The sequence below is a fragment of the Pristiophorus japonicus genome, chromosome 21 (assembly GCF_044704955.1).
Source record: "Pristiophorus japonicus isolate sPriJap1 chromosome 21, sPriJap1.hap1, whole genome shotgun sequence".
Classification (NCBI taxonomy): Eukaryota; Metazoa; Chordata; class Chondrichthyes; family Pristiophoridae; genus Pristiophorus; species Pristiophorus japonicus.
The window spans coordinates 80,608,254-80,628,590 of record NC_091997.1 but is presented as its reverse complement, the minus strand read 5'-3'; the positions used below and the strand labels follow the sequence as shown (position 1 = coordinate 80,628,590).

The following is a 20,337-nucleotide window of genomic DNA, read 5'->3' as shown; positions in this document are numbered from 1 at the left end:
CTTAATGTTCCCTGCAAGCTTCTTCTCGTACTCCATTTTCCCTGCCCTAATCAAACCCTTTGTCCTCCTCTGCTGAGTTCTAAATTTCTCCCAGTCTCCGGGTTCACTGCTATTTCTGGCCAATTTGTATGCCACTTCCTTGGCTTTAATACTATCCCTGATTTCCCTTGATAGCCACGGTTGAGCCACCTCCCCTTTTTTATTTTTACGACAGACAGGAATGTACAATTGTTGTCGTTCATCCATGCGGTCTCTAAATGTCTGCCATTGCCCATCCACAGTCAACCCCTTAAGTATCATTCGCCAATCAATCCTAGCCAATTCACACCTCATACCTTCAAAGTTACCCTTCTTTAAGTTCTGGACCTTGGTCTCTGAATTAACTGTTTCATTCTCCATCCTAATGCAGAATTCCACCATATTATGGTCACTCTTCCCCAAGGGGACTCGCACAACGGGATTGATAATTAATCCTCTCTCATTACACAACACCCAGTCTAAGATGGCCTCCTCCCTAGTTGGTTCCTCGAGATATTGGTCTAGAAAACCATCCCTTATGCACTCCAGGAAATCCTCCTCCACCGTATTGCTTCCAGTTTGGTTAGCCCAATCTATGTGCATATTAAAGTCACCCATTATAACTGCTGCACCCTTATTGCATGCACCCCTAATTTCCTGTTTGATGCCCTCCCCAACATCACTACTACTGTTTGGAGGTCTGTACACAACTCCCAATAACGTTTTTTGCCCTTTGGTGTTCTGCAGCTCTACCCATATAGATTCCACATCATCCAAGCTAATGTCCATTCTAACTATTGCATTAATCTCCTCTTTAACCAGCAATGCTACCCCACCTCCTTTTCCTTTTATTCTATCCTTCCTGAATGTTGAGTTCCCAGACCTGATCATCCTGGAGCCATGTCTCCGTAATCCCAATCACATCATATTTGTTAACATCTATTTGCACAGTTAATTAATCCACCTTATTACGGATACTCCTTGCATTAAGATATAAAGCCTTCAGGCTTGTTTTTTTTAACACCCTTTGTCCTTTTAGAATTTTGCTGTACAGTGGCCCTTTTTGATATTTGTCTTGGGTTTCTCTGCCCTCCACTTTTCCTCATCTCCTTTCTGTCTTTTGTTTTTGTCTCCTTTTTGTTTCCGTCTGTCTCCCTGCATTGGTTCCCATCCCCCCTGCCATATTAGTTTAACTCCTCCCCAACAGCACTAGCAAACACTCCACCTAGGACATTGGTTCCGGTCCTGCCCAGGTGCAGACTGTCCGGTTTGTACTGGTCCCACCTCCCCCAGAACCGGTTCCAATGCCCCAGGAATCTGAATCCCTCCCAGTGGAGTGGGGTCGGGGGATCTGTTTTGCAGTTTGCGGTGGGGAAACCCGAAAGAACGGATTTCCCCCAGGCCCTGCTGAATTTAATGGCAGGATTAACACGTTTTGTCTCCGTTTTTTGGCTGCAGCCAGCCAGAGAGAGAGGCTGGCTGGCTATCGGGCAAGTAGGCTTTCAACACCAGGCCACAACCGGGGAGCGGAGAGGTGGGAGGGAGGGCTGGGAAAGGCTGGAGAGTGGGGGGAGATAGGAGGCATTTGGAGGGGAAGATCAGAAAGGTTGGTGGGAGATCGGAGGCCACAGCAGGGGAGCGCAGAGGAGGGTGGGAAGGCGCGGAAAGACCGAGGGGTTGGTGGGAGATTGTGTGTCGGAGGGAAAACATTGTGTCCTGGGGAGGGGTGTCCAATCATGGGGGACATGGGGGCAGAAGCAGTTACGCTGGATGACCGCATTCTCCACTATTCTTTACCTGTGGAATTCTCTACCACAGAAAGTAGTTGAGGCCAATTCACTAAATATATTCAAAAGGGAGTTAGATGAAGTCCTTACTACTCGGGGGATCAAGGGTTATGGCGAGAAAGCAGGAAGGGGGTACTGAAGTTTCATGTTCAGCCATGAACTCATTGAATGGCGGTGCAGGCTCGAAGGGCTGAATGGCCTGCTCCTGCACCTATTTTCTATGTTTCTATGCAGCAGATCAGTGGAAAGCTTATTACCTGCTCGATCCAGTTGCCCTCGCCTCCCTTTAGCTGCCGGGTTTCCTCCAGGGAAACCAGGGTTAAATTTACAATGGAGATTAAATCTGATTAATTCCCGCCTCTGTTCAAACCAAAAGTGGACAGGTTCGAGGTGGGTCGGGGTTGGGTTTGATATTTTGAACATTTTAATATCCCACCTGACCCCAAACCCACCCGTTTTGGGGATTAAAATTCCCCTCATTGAGCCCTGACCCCCGCCCCCAGAATAGACACTTTGGCTCCAATATTTACAGGAAGGCGGGGCAGTTCAAGGGCCCGGAGGTGGGGGTGTGGTTCGAGCGCCCCCGGAAATGTGGGACATGCTGGTTTTTAACCTCATTTTTAAAAATTGTATTCGTTCCCCGGTGGTCAGCCAGCTAGATTGAGGGGCTGGCTGATGTGTTATGGAGGCCTGTGGCACTAGGCCGGGCTGTGGAGAGGAGGAAGTGAGGGAGAGGTTGTGGAGGGGGCCCCAAGACTCACTTAGACGTGAATTGCGAACCTTACATTGTGCTTCTCGTGGGAAACGTGCTGAGCTTGTTGAATGCGAAACTTTAGAACAGCAGGCCCACTACAGAAGTGATGACAATATCAGCCTGGGATCTATCCTGTGTTTAGAGGAAGACAATGATCCAAGCCCGGGTAACGAAGAACGAAAGAAAGACTTGTATTTATATAGCGCCTTTCACGACCACCAGACATCTCAAAGCACTTTACAGTCAATGAAGTACTTTTGGAGTGTAGTCACTGTTGTGATGTACAAAATGAGGCAGCCAATTTGCGCACAGCAAGCTCCCACAAACAGCAATGTGGTAATGACCAGATAATCTGTTTTTGTTATGTTGATTGAGGGATAAATATTGGCCAGGACACCGGGGATAACTCACCTGCTCTTCTTCAAAATAGTGCCATGGGATCTTTTATGTCCACCGAGAGAGCAGACAGGACCTCATTTTAACATCTCATCCGGGAGACAGCACCTCCATTTTATCATCCCACCTGACCCCAAACCCACCAGTTCCCTCAGCATTTACTCAGTGCTGCACTGAAGTATCAGCCTATATTATTTTGTGCTCAAGTCCCTGGAAGTGGGACTTGAACCCACAACTCTCTAATTTACAGAGGCAAGAGTGCGACCCACTGAGCTACGACTGACACTGCAGAAGAGAGGGGAATCATGGAATAGGCCCTTAAACTTCCTCAGGTTAACCTGTTTTCAACAATTATGTAATGTCAATGTGATCAATGTGACAAATGATCATAAATGTAAATTGGGACACACATCATCCAATTCCTAGGCCTTTGTTTATAAACCACATAAAATGTCCTGTAGAACATATTAGCAGAAGGGGTCACCCTTTTGAGTTCAGCTTGTTTATTTTGTGCATTATTTTGTAGCAATTCAATCCTTAATAAGTCAGTCCCAACTCATAAGCGCTTCTGAATACTGCTAATGTTATTTGATTTAAGAATGTCAACAGGACATGGGAGTGTTTGCTCTTTCACGACACATTTAGCTTATATTGTTTCCTGGTAATCAGTCCCAAGTCCCTGCTCACTCAGCTCACAGTCATTAGATCTTAATTGTTCATACTTTAACCAGAGATCAATGGTACCAGTGACCTCCGAGTCAGCTGTTGCTCAGTGGCCAGCATGCTCGCCTCTGAATCTGAAGGTTTTGGGTTTAAGTCCACCCCCAGAGACTTGAGCACATAAATATAGGCTGACACACCAGTGCAGTGCTCAGGGAATGTTGCACTGTTGGAGGTGCCCTCTTTCAGACCATATCTCCGGTGGATGTAAACAATCCCATGCCACTATTTCGAAGGAGAGACATCAGGAGTAGGCCATACGGCCCCTCGAGCCTGCTCCACCATTTGGCTGATCCGATCATGGACTCAGCTCCACTTCCCTGCCCGCTCCCCATAACCCCTTATTCCCTTATCATTTAAGAAACTGTCTATTTCTGTCTTAAATTTATTCAATGTCCCAGCTTCCACAGCTCTCTGAGGCAGTGAATTCCACAACTCTCTGTGAGAAGAAATTCCTCCTCATCTCAGTTTTAAATGGGCGGCCCCTTATTCTAAGATCACGCCCACTGGTTCTAGTCTCCCCCATCAGTGGAAACATTCTCTCTGCATCCACCATGTCAAGCCTCCTCATAATCTTATACGTTTCGATAAGATCACCTCTCATTCTTTTGAATCCCAATGAGTAGAGGCCCAACCTACTCAACCTTTCCTCATAAGTCAACCCCCTCATCTCCGGAATCAACCTAGTGAATCTTCTCTGAACTGCCTCCAAAGCAAGTATATCCTTTCGTAAATATGGAAACCAAAACTGCGTGCAGTATTCCAGGTGTGGCCTCACCAATACCCTGTATAATTGAAACAAGGCTTCCCTGCTTTTATACTCCATCCCCTTTGCAATAAAGGCTAAGATTCCATTGACTTTCCTGATCACTTGCTGTACCTGCATACTATCCCCAGTGTCCTGGCCAATATTTATTCCTCTGCCAACATCGCTCAAACAGATTATCTGGTCATTATTACATTGCTGTTTGTGGGAGCTTGATGTGCGCAAATTGGCTGCCGCGTTTCCCACATTACAACAGTGACTACACTTCATTGGCTGTAAAGTGCTTTTGGACGTCCTGTAGTTATGAAAGGCGCTGTAGAGATGAAATTTTTTTTTTCTTTTTCATGTGTAAGGCTAGTCATTGGAGAGAATCAACTCCAAACTCAATATCACCACTCCCATGAAATCATAGCACCTGACAAAAGGAATGGATTGCAGGACCTGATGCTCAAGTTCAAATGGATCATAAACCACTTGACCTTTGCCCCTGTGTTTTATTAACACCAGGCCAACACCCTCAGTTGGATTATTGCCTTTCGCAGTGGCTCGTTGCAATTACAAATTAAATTGATACGGTGGCAATGTGTCATCTCTGTTTTGGAAAAGTTGAAAGTGGGCTGGGAGTTTCTATGACAAAGGCCGTTATTGGCCCCACACTCAGCAAAAAGCAAAAGTTTTTACCAGAGATAAAGGTTGGGCAGTGCAATGTATTTGCTTAATGGGTTTGTTGCTTAAGAATTCATAGCACATTGCTATTAAGAACTAATTGGTTTATTAACAAAGGTTTAACAATCACACTACACATTACCAGTTCATCCACCGAGCTCACAACTGCATACCTCATCGTGGATGACCGAGATCAACTGACTGGGGTTTGTGAACATCACGTGACTGGCTAAGCCGCTCACAATGCAACAGCTCTACAACTCTTTTAAATAAACATAGAAACATAGAAAATAGGTGCAGGAGTAGGCCATTCGGACCTTCGAGCCTGCACCACCATTCAATATGATCATGGCTGATCATGCATTTCAGTACCCTATTTCTACTTTCTCTCCATACCACTTGATCCCTTTAGCCGTGAGGGCCACATCTAACTCTCTTTTGAATATATCTAACGAACTGGCCCCAACAACTTTCTGTGGTAAAGAATTCAACATACCCACAACTCTCTGAGTGAAGAAGTTTCTCCTCATCTCGGTCCTAAATGGCTTACCCCTTATCCATAGACTGTGACCCCTGGTTTTGGACTTCCCCAACATCAGGAACATTCTTCCTGCATCTAACCTGTCCAATCCCATCAGAATTTTATATGTTTCTATGAGATCCCCTCTCATTCTTCTAAATTCCATTGAACGCAGCCTAGTCGATCCAGTCTTTCTTCATATGTCAGTCCTGCCATCCCGGGAATCAGTCTGGTGAACCTTCGCTGCACTTGCTCAATAGCAAGAATGCCCTTCCTCAGATTAGGAGACCAAAACTGTACACAATATTCAAGGTGTGGCCTTACCAAGGCCCTGTAAAACTGTAGTAAGACCTCCCTGCTCCTATACTCAAATCCTCTCGCTATGAAGGCCAACATGCCATTTGCCTTCTTCACCGCCTGCTGCACCTGTATGCCAACTTTCAATGACTGATGTACCATGTCACCCAGGTCTCATTGCACTTCCCCCTTTATCATTCTGTCACCATTCAGATAATAATCTGCCCTCCTGTTTTTACCACCAAAGTGGATAACCTCACATTTAACAACATTATACCGCATCTGCCATGTATTTGCCCACTCACCTAACCTGTCCAAGTCACCCTGCAGCCTATTAGCATCCTCCTCACTGCTGACACTGCCACCCAGCTTAGTGTCATCTGCAAACTTGGAGATAGTACATTCAATTCCTTTGTCTAAATCATTAATGTATATTGTAAATATCTGGGGTCCCAGCACTGAACCTTGTGGTACCCCACTAGTCACTGCCTGCCATTCTGAAAAGGATCAGTTTATTCCTACTCTCTGCTTCCTGTCTGCCAACCAGTTCTCTATCCACATCAGTACATTACACCCAGTACCATGTGCTTTAATTTTGCACACTAACTCTTGTGTGGGACCTTGTCAAAAGCCTTTTGAAAGTCTAAATGCACCACATCCACTGGCTCCCCCTTGTCCACTATACTAGTTACATCCTCAAAAAATTCTAGAAGATTTGTCAAGCATGATTTTCCTTTCATAAATCCATGCTGACTTGGACCAATCCTGTCACTGCTTTCCAATTGCGCTGTTATTACAGCTTTAATAATTGATTCCAACATTTTCCCCACCACCGATGTCAGGCTGACCGGTCTATAATTCCTTGTTTTCTCTCTCCCTCCTTTTTTAAAAAGTGGGGTTACATTAGCTACCCTCCAATCCATAGGAACTGATCCAGAGTCTATAGAATGTTGGAAAATGACCACCAATGCATTCACTATTTCTAGGGCCACTTCCTTAACTACTCTGGGATGCAGACTATCAGGCCCTGGGGATTTATCGGCCTTCAATCCCATCAATTTCCCTAACACAATTTCCTGACTAATAAGGATTGCCTTTAGTTCCTCCTTCTCGCTCGACCCTCGTTCTCCTAGTATTTCCAGAAGGTTATTTGTGTCTTCCTTAGTGAAGACAGAACCAAAGTATTTTTTCAATTGGTCTGCCATTTCTCTGTTCCCTATTATAAATTCACCTGATCCTTCACTAATCTTTTTCTCTTTACATATCTATAGAAGCTTTTGCAGTCAGTTTTTATGTTCCCTGCAAGCTTACTCTGATACTCTATTTCCCCCCTCCTAATTAAACCCTTTGTCCTCCTCTGCTGAATTCTAAATTTCTTCCAGTCCTCAGGTTTGCTGCTTTTTCTGGCCAATTTATATGCATCTTCCTTTGATTTAATACGATCCCTAATTTCCCTTGTAAGCCACGGTTGAGCCACCTTCCCCGTTTTATTTTTACGCCAGACAAGGATGTACAATTGTTGAAGTTCATCCATGTGATCTTTAAATGTCTGCCATTGCCTATCCACCGTCAACCGTTTAAGTATCATTCACCAGTCTATTCTAGCCAATTCACGTCTCGTACCATTGAAGCTACCTTTCCTTAAGTTCAGGACCGTAGTCTCTGTATTAACTGTGCTACTCTCCATGTTAATGAAGAATTCTACCATATTATGGTCACTCTTCCCCAAAGGGCCTCGCACAACAAGATTGCTAATTAATCCTCTCTCATTACACAACACCCAGTCTAGGATGGCCAGCTCTCTAGTTGGTTTCTCGACATATTAGTCCAGAAAACCATCCCTTATACTCTCCAGAAAATCCTCCTCTACCATATTGCTACCAGTTTGGTTAGCCCAATCTATATGTAGATTAAAGTCACCCATGATAACTGCTGTAACTTTATTGCACGCATCACTAATTTCCTGTTTGATGCCATCCCCAACTTCACTACTACTGTTTGGTGGTCTGTACACAACTCCCACTAGCGTTTTCTGCCCTTTGGTGTTTCGCAGCTCTACCCATATAGATTCCATCTCATCCACAGTAATGTCCTTCCTTAATATTGTGTTAATCTCCTCTTTAACCACAACGCTACCCCACCTCCTTTTCCTTTCTGTCTATCTTTCCTGAATATTGAATACCCCTGGATGTTGAGTTCCCAGCCTTGGTCACCCTGGAGCCATGTCTCCGTAATCCCAATTACATCATATCCGTTTACCTCTATCTGCGCAGTTAATTCATCCACCTTATTACGAATGCTCCTCACATTGAGACACAGAGCTTTCAGGCTTGTTTTTTTAACACTCTTTGTCCTTTTAGAATTATGCTGTAATGTGGCCCTTTTTGATCTTTGTCTTTGATTTTTCTGCCTCCACTTTTCCTTATCTCCTTTCTATCTTTTGCTTCTGCCCCCATTTTACTTCCCTCTGTCTCCCTGCATAGATTCCCATCCCCCTGTCCTATTAGTTTAAATCCTCCCCAACAGCACTAGCAAACACTCCACCTAAACGATGAAGCCGAGTGCCCTCTTACTAAAGGGGCACTAGAACCGCCAAATTAACAAATAAAACTTTGTGAACCTTAAAAGGTCAAATTAAAATTTGGTTGCCAGGTGTGATGATGCACTCCAGTCCCTCCGGCGCCCACCTCTCGCGGAAGGCCGCGAGCGTACCGGTGGACACCGCGTGCTCCATCTCCAGGGACACCCTGGCTCGGATGGAACCGCGGAAGAGAGGCAGACAGTCGGGCTGAATGACCCCCTCAACCACCCGTTGCCTGGACCAGCTGATAGCACCCTTGGCCGTGCCCAGGAGCAGTCCTACGAGGAGGCCTTTGGACCTACCTGCTCCCCTCCGCATAGGGTGCCCAAAGATCAGGAGTGTGGGACTGAAGTGCAGCCAAAAACCGAGAAACAACCCTTTCATGCTCACTGGTGCATACATTAAAGGCAGTAACCATGGAGCAAAGCCTGCGCAGTGCAAACTCTGCCCAATCGTGGGATTGGTGGTAATAGGCTGGATTGAGGATTGGTTAATGGACAGAAAACAGGGTAGGAACAAACGGGTCATTTTCAGGTTGGCAGGCTGTAACTAGTAGGCTGCCACAAGGATCGGTGCTTGATCCCCAGCTATTCACAATCTATATTTAGATGAGGGGACCGAGTGTAATATATCCAAGTTTGCTGGTGATATTAAAGCTAGGTAGGAAAGCAACTAGTGAGTAGAATGCAAAGAGACGTCAAGGGGATGTAGACAGGCTAAGTGAGTGGGCAAGAACATGGCATGGAATATAATGTGGAGAAATGTGAAGTTATCCTACTTTGGTAGGACAAATAGAAAAGCAGAGTATTTTATTAATGGTGAGAGATTGGGAAATGTTGGTGTTCAGAGGGACCTGGGTGTCCTTGTACACCAATCACTGAAAGTTAACATGCAGATACAGCAAGCAGTAGACGAGGCCTATATTCTCTAGAGTTTAGAAGAATGAGAGGTGATCACATTGAAACATACAACATTCTTACAGGGCTTGACAGGGTAGTTGCAGGGAGGATGTTTCCCCCTGGCTGGGGAGTCTAGAACCAGGGGTCACAGTCTAAGGGGTCGGCCATTTAGGACTGAGATGAGGAGAAACTTCTTCACTCAGAGAATGGTGAATCTTTGGAATTCTCTACCGCAGAGGGCTGTGGACGCTCAGACTTTGAGTATATTCAAGACAGAGCCTAAGTCATTAATATACATCAAGAAAAGCAGTGATCCTAGAACCAACCCCTGGGGAACACCAGTGTGTACCTTCCTTCAGTCTGAAAAACAACCATTCACCCCTATTCTGTTTCCTGTCACTGAGCCAATTCCACTGCCACTGTCCCTTTTATTCCGCGGGCTTCAACTTTTCTGGTAAGCCTATTATGCGGCACTTTGTCGGACACCTTTTGGAAATCCATGTACACCATGTCAACCGCATTGCCCTCATCAGCCCTCTCTGTTACCTCATCAAAAACCTCGATCAAGTTGGTTAAACACGATTTGACAAATTCGTGCTTGCTTTCCTTAATTAATCCGCACCTATCCAAGTGACTGTTAATTTTGTCCCTGATTATCGTTTCTAAAAACTTCCCCAGTGCTGAGGTTAAACTGACCGGCCTGTAGTTGCTGGGTTTATCCTTACTTGAGCAATGGTGTAGCATTTGCACATTGGCACTCGGGATGATCGAGAGCCCAGATGCTATTGACAGATCAATTCTCCCTCCAGGCCCCATTCATCATCATCACAGGCAGTCCCTCGGAATCGAGCAGGACTTGCTTCCATTCTTAAAATGAGTCCTTCGGTGACTGAACAGTCCAATACAGGAACCACAGTCTCTGTCACAGGTGGGACAGATAGTCACTGAGGGAAGGGGTGGGTGGGACTGGTTTGCCGCACGCTCTTTCCGCTGCCTGCGCTTGATTTCTGTATGCTCTCGGCGATGAGACTCGAGGTGCTCAGCGCCCTCCCGGATGAACTTCCTCCACTTAGGGCGGTCTTTGGCCGGGGACTCCCAGGTGTCAGTGAGGATGTTGCACTTTATCAGGGAGGCTTTGAGTGTGTCCCTGTAACATTTCCTTTGGCACGTTTGCCGTGAAGGAGTTCCGAGTAGAGCGCTTGCTTTGGGAGTCTCGTGTCTGGCATGCGAACAATGTGGCCCGCCCAGCGGAGCTGATCAAGTGTGGTCAATGCTACATTGCTGGGGATGTTGACCTGGTCGAGGACGCTAATGTCGGTGCGTCTGTCCTCCCAGGGGATTTATAGGATCTTGCGGCAGCATCGTTGGTGGTATTTCTCCAGCGACTTGAGGTGTCTACTGTACATGGTCCATGTTTCTGAGCCATACAGGAGGGCGGGTATCACTACAGCCCTGTAGACCATGAGCTTAGCACTGGTTACTCAGTGACTAAATTATTAACAGGCAGAGACACTCCTGCTTGATGAAACATGTGTCTAGTTGATGGGAGCTGCTCCTTAAAAGGCACCACTGCTTCATCAACTCCACGGAGAAGCTGTGTGTCCTTACTGTAGGAATGGTCAGCTCTTCTCTTTTGGGGATGTGGTCGGGCGTTAAACTCTTGGCTGTTGGGTTGACTTCCGAATCTTAGACTGCATCACAGAAGCTCGACCCTTGAGGATTCCTCAGTAGTTTGGTCTGGGATCTCTACAACACGGCAATGTGTGGCAGACAAATTGTAGTACGGACTCACAATATACAAGGCTGACAAGTGCATTAAAGGGCACATCGGAATACAATCTAATGAAAGAACAATCTCAGGACCTCACAAAGCGCTTTACAGCTAATGAACTACTTTGGAAGCGCAGTCGCTGTTGTAATGTGGGAAGCGTGGCGGCCAATTGGCGCACAGCAAGCTCCCACAGACAGCAATGTGATAATGACCCAGATCACCTGTTTTAGTGATGTTGGTTTGCAAAAGCATGAATCGCTACTAAAGCTGCTGTTCCAGCCTCCCATTGCCGATTAATTATTAAGCCGAGTTACACAGCTCACACAGAAGCTCTTACCAAAGACGAGGCCTACCCCTTGGCTTACATGTGTCAGCGGGTCCCAGTGACAGGGCAGCAGCGGCAGTCCAGGATTCAGAGCTGAGTGTTACTCGGGTTTGATGAACATAATGACACATTCTGACATTGCCCGAGATTGTGAGGTGAATCACAGCATGTTGCTAATCGAGAACGGGTCCAAAGTATTTCATCGATAATTAACTTATTCAATTCCAAACGGCTACCTTGGAAAGGTAACTGTGGTTATCAGTATCAGTGGCTTAGGCCTGTTAATGGGAACACCTTAAAGGGGAAGGTGAGTCCAGGCAGTTCATGTTCATATTTAATGTCAAGTTTGTTGGCATGGAAACTCTCAAGGGGGAACCCCCTTCCTGTGGGGCTGCTCTAGTGACATCACTGATGGGGAGTCTCCCTCTGGACATTTGGTGCACTTACAGGCCGAGGAATTCGATGCCGCAAAACTGGCGCCTGAGCATCCAATATGGCGGGTAGGGTGAGCGCACTCGTTACGGCCAATGGACACAGCCCGCCATAGTGGTGAAGGCAGAATAATAGCCATCACTGCCCCTCCCCCTCCCGATCACTGCCCCCTCCCCGCATCACTGACCACACCCCCTCCCCATCACTGCCCCTCGCCCCCGCATCAATGCCCCTCCCTCTCCCCCTCCCGATCATTGCCCCCTCCCTTTCCCGCTCCCCATCACTTCCCCCTCTCCCTCCCTCTCCCCATCACTGCCCCCTCTCTCTCCCTCTCCCGATCATTCCCGCTCCCTCTCCCCATCACTGCCCCCTCTCCCTCCCTCTCCCCATCACTGCCTCCTCTCCCTCCTTCTCCCCATCACTGCCTCCTCTCCCTCCCTCTCCCAATCACTCCCCCTCTCTCTCCCGATCATTCCCCCTCTCTCTCCCGATCATTTCCCCTCTCTCCCAATCACTGCCCCCTCTCCTTCCTTCTCCCCATCACTGCCCCCTCCCCCTCCCTCTCCCGATCACTCCCCCTCTCTCTCCCGATCATTCCCCCTCCCTCTCCCTATCACTGCCCCCTCTCCCTCCCCCTTCCCATCACTGCCCCCTCCCACTTGCTCTCCCCATCACTGCCCCCTCCCTCTCCCTCTCCCGATCACTCCCCCTCTCCCTCCCGATCACTCCCCCTCCCCCTCCCTCTCCTGATCACTGCTCCCCCCCTCCCTCTCCCGATCAATGCACCCTCCCCCACGCTCTCCCGATCACTCCCCCTCTCTCTCCCGATCATTCCCCCTCCCTCTCCCCATCACTGCCCCCTCTCCCTCCTTCGCCCCATCACTGCCCCCTCCCCCTCCCTCTCCCGATCACTCCCCCTCTCTCTCACGATCATTCCCCCTCCCTCTCCCCATCACTGCCCCCTCTCCCTCCCCCTTCCCATCACTGCCCCCTCCCCCTCCCTCTCCCCATCACTGCCCCCTCCCTCTCCCTCTCCCGATCACTCCCCCTCTCCCTCCTGATCACTCCCCCTCCCCCTCCCTCTCCCGATCACTGCTCCCCCCCTCCCTCTCCCGATCAATGCACCCTCCCCCTCGCTCTCCCGATCACTCCCCCTTTCTCTCCCGATCACTCCCCCTCCCCCGCCCTCTCCCGATCACTGCTCCCCCCTCCCTCTCCCGATCAATGCACCCTCCCCCTCCCTCTCCCAATCACTACCCCTCTCTCTCCTGATCACTCCCTCTCCCCATCACTGCCCCCTCCCCCGCCCTCTCCCTATCACTGCCCCCTCCCCCTCCCTCTCCCAATCACTGTCCCCTCTCTCTCCCTTTCCTCATCACTGCCCCTCCCCTCCCTCTCCCCATCCCTGCCCCCTCCCCCTCCCTCTCCCCATCACTGCCCCTACCCCTCCCTCTCCCCATCACTGCCCCCTCCCCCTCCTCTCCCCATCACTGCCCCCTCCCCTCCTCTCCCCATCACTGCCCCCTCCCTCTCCCTCTCCCGATCACTCTCCCTCTCCCTCCTGATCACTCCCCCTCCCTCTCCCTCTCCCAATCGTTCCTCCCCCTCCCTCTCCCGATCAATGCACCCTCCCCTCCTTCTCCCGATCACTCCCTCTCCCCATCACTGCCCCCTCCCCCACCCTCTCCCCATCACTCCCCCTCTCTCTCCCTCTCCCCATCACTTCCCCTCCCGTCCCTCTCCCCATCCCTGACCCCTCCCCCTCCCTCTCCCCATCACTGCCCCTCCCCCTCCCTCATCCCATCACTGCCCCCTCCACCTCCCTCTCGCCATCACTGCCCCTCCCCCTCCCTCTCCCAATCACTCCCCCTCCCCCCCCATCACTGCCCCTCCCTCTCTCTCGAGCACTGCCCCCTCCCCCTCCCCCCCCCCTCCCGATCACTCCCCTCTCCCCCTTTCCCGATCACTGCCCGTCCGCTCCCGATTACTGCCCCTCCCTCTCCCGATCACTCCCTCTCCATCTCCCAATCATTGCCCATCCCCATCACTGCCCCTCCCTCTCCCGATTACTCCCCTGCCCTCTCCAAATCACTGCCCCTCCCTCTCCTGATCACTCCCCCTCCCTCTCTCAAAGACCATAAGCAATAGGAGCAGGAATAGACCATTTGGCCCCTCGAGCCTGCTCCGCCATTCAATATGAACATGGCTGATCTGATCTTGGCCCCAACTCCACTTCCCTGCCCGCTCCCCATAACCCTTGACTTCCTTAACGTTCAAAAATCTACCTAGTTCCACCTTAAATATATTCAATGACCCAGCCTCCACAGCTCTCTGGGGTAGAGAATTGCAAAGATTCACGACCCTCTGAGAGAAGAAATTCCTCCTCATTTCCATTTTAAATGGGCGACCCCTTATTCTGAAACTATGCCCCCTAGTTCTAGATTCCCCCACGAGGGGAAACATCCTCTCTGCATCTACCCTGTCAATCCCCCTCAGAATCTTATACATGTCAATAAGATCACCTCTCATTCTTCTAAACTCCAAGGAATATAGGCCCAACCTGCTCAACCTTTCTTCATAAGACAACCCCTTCATCTCAGGAATCAACCTAGTGAACCTTCTCTGAACTGCCTCCAATGCAAATATATCGCTCCTTAAATAAGAAGACCAAAACTGTACGCAGTACTCCAGGTGTGGCCTCACCAACGCCCTGTACAGTTGTAGTAGGACTTCCCTACTTTTATTCTCCATCCCCTTGCAATAAAGGCCAACATTCCATTTGCCTTCCTGATTACTTGCTGTACCTGCATGCTAACTTTTTGTGTTTCATGTACAAGGACCCCCCAGGTCCCTCTGTACCACAGCATTTTGTAATCTCTCCCCATTTAAATATAATTTGCTTTTTTAAATTTTTCCTACCAAAATGGATAACCTCACAGTTTCCCACATTATACTCCATCAGAAGAATTGGCCAACACTATCCACACTTCAGACCGTCTTCCAACATTTTCTATTTGTTCTCACAGCAACTAGGCAGGCCGGTAACTTATACATTGTTACACTGCACTAGAAGGATGACACATCCTTCTCTCCTGAGCTCTTCAATAGGTAGAAAAATAGCATGGTGAAAAGGTGGGGGTGGGATTTCCTCGTGGTTTCTCCCGGGTCTGCTGCTAAATCTTCAGAACTTTAGCAGAAATCCAGCAGCAAAGTTTGAGAAGCTCCAAGGAGATTCAGGTTAAGACTTCGAATAGAGTTTATTACAAGTTTTATATATACACAGAGGCAAGAGTGTTTTATAGTTGGTAAACAACAAAATACAGAAGTTAAGTTACTTGAAACCATTTCTTGAACGTGTAATACCAAAAAAAAGCATCTGAATTTTTGGAATCTTCAAACTTACGATCCGTCAAAATGCATGTTTTTTTTCCTCATGGAGTTCTATCTGGCTGTTATGATGTGGAAATGAGGATATGGAGAGAGCCTGCAGAAGATATTCCCCACTGAGATGTCTTTGCGAACAGAGCTGTCAATCAAGCTAGTTCAAAGGACCAATGGGACATCTAGAAGAAGGCAATTTGATGAGCAACAGTGCAGGTCTGGTCAAGTCTTCGAATACCCAAATAATGCCCTGATAAAACATGAGTTGGATTAGCGCTGACAACAGTGCTCTGTACCCTGACTGATCGATAACATCTAAGCACCTGGCCTGTAACCGTGCAGAAGAAGCTAATTTTCTGATGGTTCAGCCAGATAATGACTACCTCTTTAAGCTTGTATTCTTTGACACCTGTCTGATTGGAATTGATGCAGGAAACAGTTGAGTAGGGTCGCGAGAGATGTCTCGGGGGTTAAATCCAACAAGGACAATGGGATGAAGGCTGATTATGATCTGAGTTTGGACAGTGTCACTCCAGTTCTCATTGACCCTACAGCGTAAAACTGACCCTTCTCTGGTGTTAGATGTTAATATGAACATGCATCATCATCATAGGCAGTCCCTCGAAATGAGGATGACTTTCTTCCACGAAAAAAAAAGATGAGTTCACAGGTATTTCAATGAAGGACCTAAAATTCCAGGTCCCGAACTACATCCTGAAGGATGGAAGATGCCTGAGCGTGGATTTTTTAACGTGTGATGGCCGTTGCACACCAGCCACCACACGGGCTTGACAGAGCTAGGTCTTGGTCCAGTGGCAAGGATTAACCAAGACGACTGGAGACCAGCTCTGCTGCACGGACCTAGTGCGCGCACATATCGCAGTGTGGGCTGGCCCGTGCTGCCCCCTGGGCCCTCGCCTCTCCTGGGCCCCAATCACAAAAATGGCCCTTCTCTGGTGTTAGTTCTTGATATGAACATACATATTGTCAGGAAATGACCAGCTGGGTTGTCAAGCCGACCACACACTCATGATGGCCAGAGCATTGTGACTAGACAAGCCCACACTCTGCTTATATTTCCCACAGGATCGACCCTTGGCTCCCCTCCTACCTGCAGTGACAACAACAACAACTTGTATTTATATAGCGCCTTTAACGTAGTGAAGCGTCCCAAGGTATTACCCGATAAAAATTTAACACCGAGCCACATAAGTAGAAATTAGCGCAGGTGACCAAAAGCTTGGCCAAAGAGGTAGATTTTAAGGAGTGTCTTGAAGGAGGAAAGAGAGGTAGAGAGGCGGAGAGATTTAGGCAGGGAGTTCCAGAGCTTGGGGCCCAGGCAATAGAAGGCACGGCCACCAGTGGTTGAGCGATTATAATCAGGGATGGTCAAGAGGGCAGAATTAGAGGAGCGCAGATATCTCGGGGAGTTGTGGGGTTGGAGGAGATTACAGAGATAGGGAGGGGCGAGGCCATGGAGGGATTTGAAAATAAGAATGAGAATTTTGAAATCAAAGTGTTGCTTAACCGGGAGCCAATGTAGGTCAGTGAGCACAGGGGGTGATGGGTGAGCGGGACTTGGTGCGAGTTAGGACACGGGCAGCCGAGTTTTGGATCACCTCTAGTTTACACAGGGTAGAATATGGGAGGTCAGCCAGGAGTGCGTTGGAATAGTCAAGTCTAGAGGTTTCAAAGGCATGGTTGAGGGCTTCAGCAGCGGATGAGCTGAGGCAAGGGCGGAGACGGGCGATGTTACGGAGGTGGAAAAAGGCGGTCTTAATTATACTGCGGCTATGTGGGTGAAAGCTAATTTAGGGTCAAATATGACACCAAGGTTGCGAACAGTCTGGTTCAGCCTCAGACAGAAGTTGGGGAGAGGGATGGAGTCAGTGGCTAGGGAACGGAGTTTGTGGTGGGGACCGAAAGACAATGGCTTCGGTCTTCCCAATATTCAATTGGAGAAAATTTCTGCTCATCCAGAACTGGATGAGGTAGGAAGCAGTCTGACAATTTCGAGACCGTGGAGGGGTCGAGAGAAATGGTGGTGAGGTAGAGCTGGGTGTACATGTGGAAACTGACACTGTGTTTTCAGATGATGTCACCAAGGGGCAACATGGAGATGAGAAATAGGTGGAGACCAAGGATAGATCCTTGGGGGACACCAGAGGTAACGAGGCGGGGGCGGGAAGAGAAGCCATTGCAGGAGATTCTCTGGCTACGATTAGATGGATAAGAATGGAACCAGGGGAGTGCAGTCCCACCGAGCTGGATGACGGTGGAGAGGCGTTGGAGGAGGATGGAGTGGTGAACCGTGTTAAAGGCCGCAGACAAGTCAAGAAGGACGAGGAGGGATAGTTTACCCTTGTCACAGTCAGAAAGGATGTCGTTTTCCAGAAAGGAAGCCAGATAAACGCATGAGGGAGAAAGGAATAGAAGGATATGTGGATAGAGTTGGATGAAGTAGGGTGGGAGGAGGCTCGTCTGGAGCATAAACACCGGCATGCACCATTTGGGCCGAATGGCCTATTTCTGGGCTGTACATTCTGTGTAATTTGTTGCGGAGACCAGCACTGGGCAGATTTTCTTCGTGGGACGTAAAGCATTGCGTGAGAAAATCGAGGTGAGGCGATGGGGTGGGGGGATAGACTGCTTGTAACAGAGCCTGCCCGAGCATTGGTCGAACGGACGGCAAAGTGGTCTTTCTGCTGTACGTCATCAGTTAAAGAAAGGTCGCCCGTCAGAGCACTGACCCCAGGGGTCAGCCTCTTGCCTGCTAGGAGGTGGTGACCAGGCTCAGTGGTCAGTATCGTCTAACGATGCCATCCACGGTCCCCTGTGTCCCTGGGATCCCCACTCTCCCTGTGCCGCTGACGCCTCCTGGCTGGCAGTGAAAGTGACGTGCATGTTGGCCCAACAGACGAGGCCTCTTCCATTGAGCTTGACCCATCTACCAATTGGCTGACTTGGCACATGGCTTGGTGGCTTGGAAGGTTCCAATGGGAGCAAAGATGTAACAGACACCCACAGGAATATCTGCCCCTGTTGCACAAGTCGTCTGCAGCTCAACCTCCTGGATCTGGCACAGCCCTGCGGCATTAACATTGACTCCCTCTGGCACTGGCGCAGTGTGGCTGCACTGGCGCAGTGTGGCTGCACTGTGTACAAACCTGGCTTGTATCCCCATGTGGTTAGACGATTGAGGAGTGATCTAATTAAGTTGTTTCAAATGATAAAGGCAATTGATATACTTAAGATAAAAGAAAGACTTGTATTTATATAGCGCCTTTCACGACCACCAGACCTCCCAAAGTGCTTTACAGCCAATGAAGTACTTTCGGAGTGTGGTCACTGTTGTAATGTGGGAAACATGGCAACCAACTTGCGCACAGCAAGCTCCCACAAACAGCAATGTGATAATGATCAGATAATATCTTGTTGTGTTGATTAAGGGATAAACAGGACACGAGGGATAACTCCCCTGCTCTTCTTTGAAATAGTGTCACGGGATCTTTTACTTCCATCTGAGAGAGCAGACGGGGCCTCGATTTAACGTCTCATCCAAAAGACAGCACCTCCACCTCCTCAGCACTGCGAGTGTCAGCCTAGATTTTTGTGCTCAAGTCCCTGGAGTGGGACTTGAACCCACAACCTTCTGACCCACTGCGCCACAGCTAACACACATCGCTGCCTGTTCTTGCACAGCATTCCAATCCCTCCCTCTGTCCCGCAGCTAACTGCGTTTTGCTCTATTCTACGTTGGCAAGTATTAATCAACGCAGCACGAACTGTTTTGGACACGATAATGTTCCAGGAATGGCCACGCCAATCAAGAGTAAAGGTTATTTGGTGTCGACAAGGAAATTGCACAGTGGCCGATCCAGTAAATACTCCCTTACTCTGCACTGGGACGTTGAACTGCTGAACTGTGGTCAGATAATGAACCTGCAAAACACAAAGGGAAGGGCCTTAGATACGTGCTGTTGTGAGCGGTGAAGTTACACACGTATTGAATACCTCCAGTGACTATTCCTGGCTGACCTTACCACTGTGTCCTTATCACTACCTGGTAAAGTGACTCAGTCTGTGAAGGAGGGGGCAATTCCTCTCCTCTAACAGCAATCACAGATTCGGAGCTTTCACTAACAGCAGTGAAAGATGGGAAAACTTCAAAATGGGAGATTTAAGAATCTGAACCTTGTTATTTTTATTTACATCAGTCTGTTTCCAAAGTACTGTATTTTCCTGGGTATAAATGCTGTCATTTCGTGACAATTGATTGAGGATAAGATAACACGCTGTACATTAAATCCAGCTTACAGTTCTGGCACTGAAAGAAAGAAAGACTTGCATTTATATAGCGCCTTTCACGACCGCCGGACGTCTCAAAGCGCTTTACAGCCAATGAAGTACTTTTGGAGTGTCTCACGTGATGTTCACAAGACTGAATAAAACCCCGGCCAGTAGGGTCTCGGTCATCCACGATGAGGTATGCAGTTGTGAGCCTGGTGGATGAACTGGTAATGTGTCGTGTGATTGTTAAACCTTTGTTAATAAACCAACTCGTTCTTAATAGCAATGTGTTGCTATGAATTCTTAAGCAAAGAACCCATGAAGCAAATACATTACAGTGATGACACTGAAGGAAAAACTCACGCGTACACGCACGTAAATGTGCACACGGATAGACACACACACACACATGCAAGCAGAGGCAGAAAATCAGCCGTCCCACTCTCAGGAGAACGCACCAGTTCACTGTACACCACCCTGTCCGGTTTCTCCCAGTGCATTGTCAGCTGTTAATTGATCATGTTTTTACATGGTGACATCCCCAAACTTCTACACACTTACTGCTGTGGCTCAGTGGGTAGCCCACTCACCTGGGGATCAGAAGGCTGTAGGTTCAAATACCACTTCAGGAAATTGGGTGTAAAAATCTAGGCTGATACTCCAGGGGAGTGGTGCACTGTCAGAAGGGCACTGATATTCTGTCAACACTTTTGTGTATTCACCACAGACACATT

General features: G+C 48.5%; 1 protein-coding gene across 1 annotated transcript in view; it reads left to right on the top strand.

The window, feature by feature from the left end:
* alpk3a (alpha-kinase 3a) overlaps positions 1 to 19,823 on the top strand; it is a 212,603-nt gene extending 192,780 nt beyond the window's left edge. The window contains exon 14 of the mRNA XM_070865104.1: positions 19,626 to 19,823. Within this exon, the coding sequence (XP_070721205.1) occupies positions 19,626 to 19,644 (19 nt within the window). The 3' untranslated portion in view covers positions 19,645 to 19,823. The remainder of the gene's footprint in view (positions 1 to 19,625) is intronic.
* Positions 19,824 to 20,337: the final 514 nt, after the last annotated feature.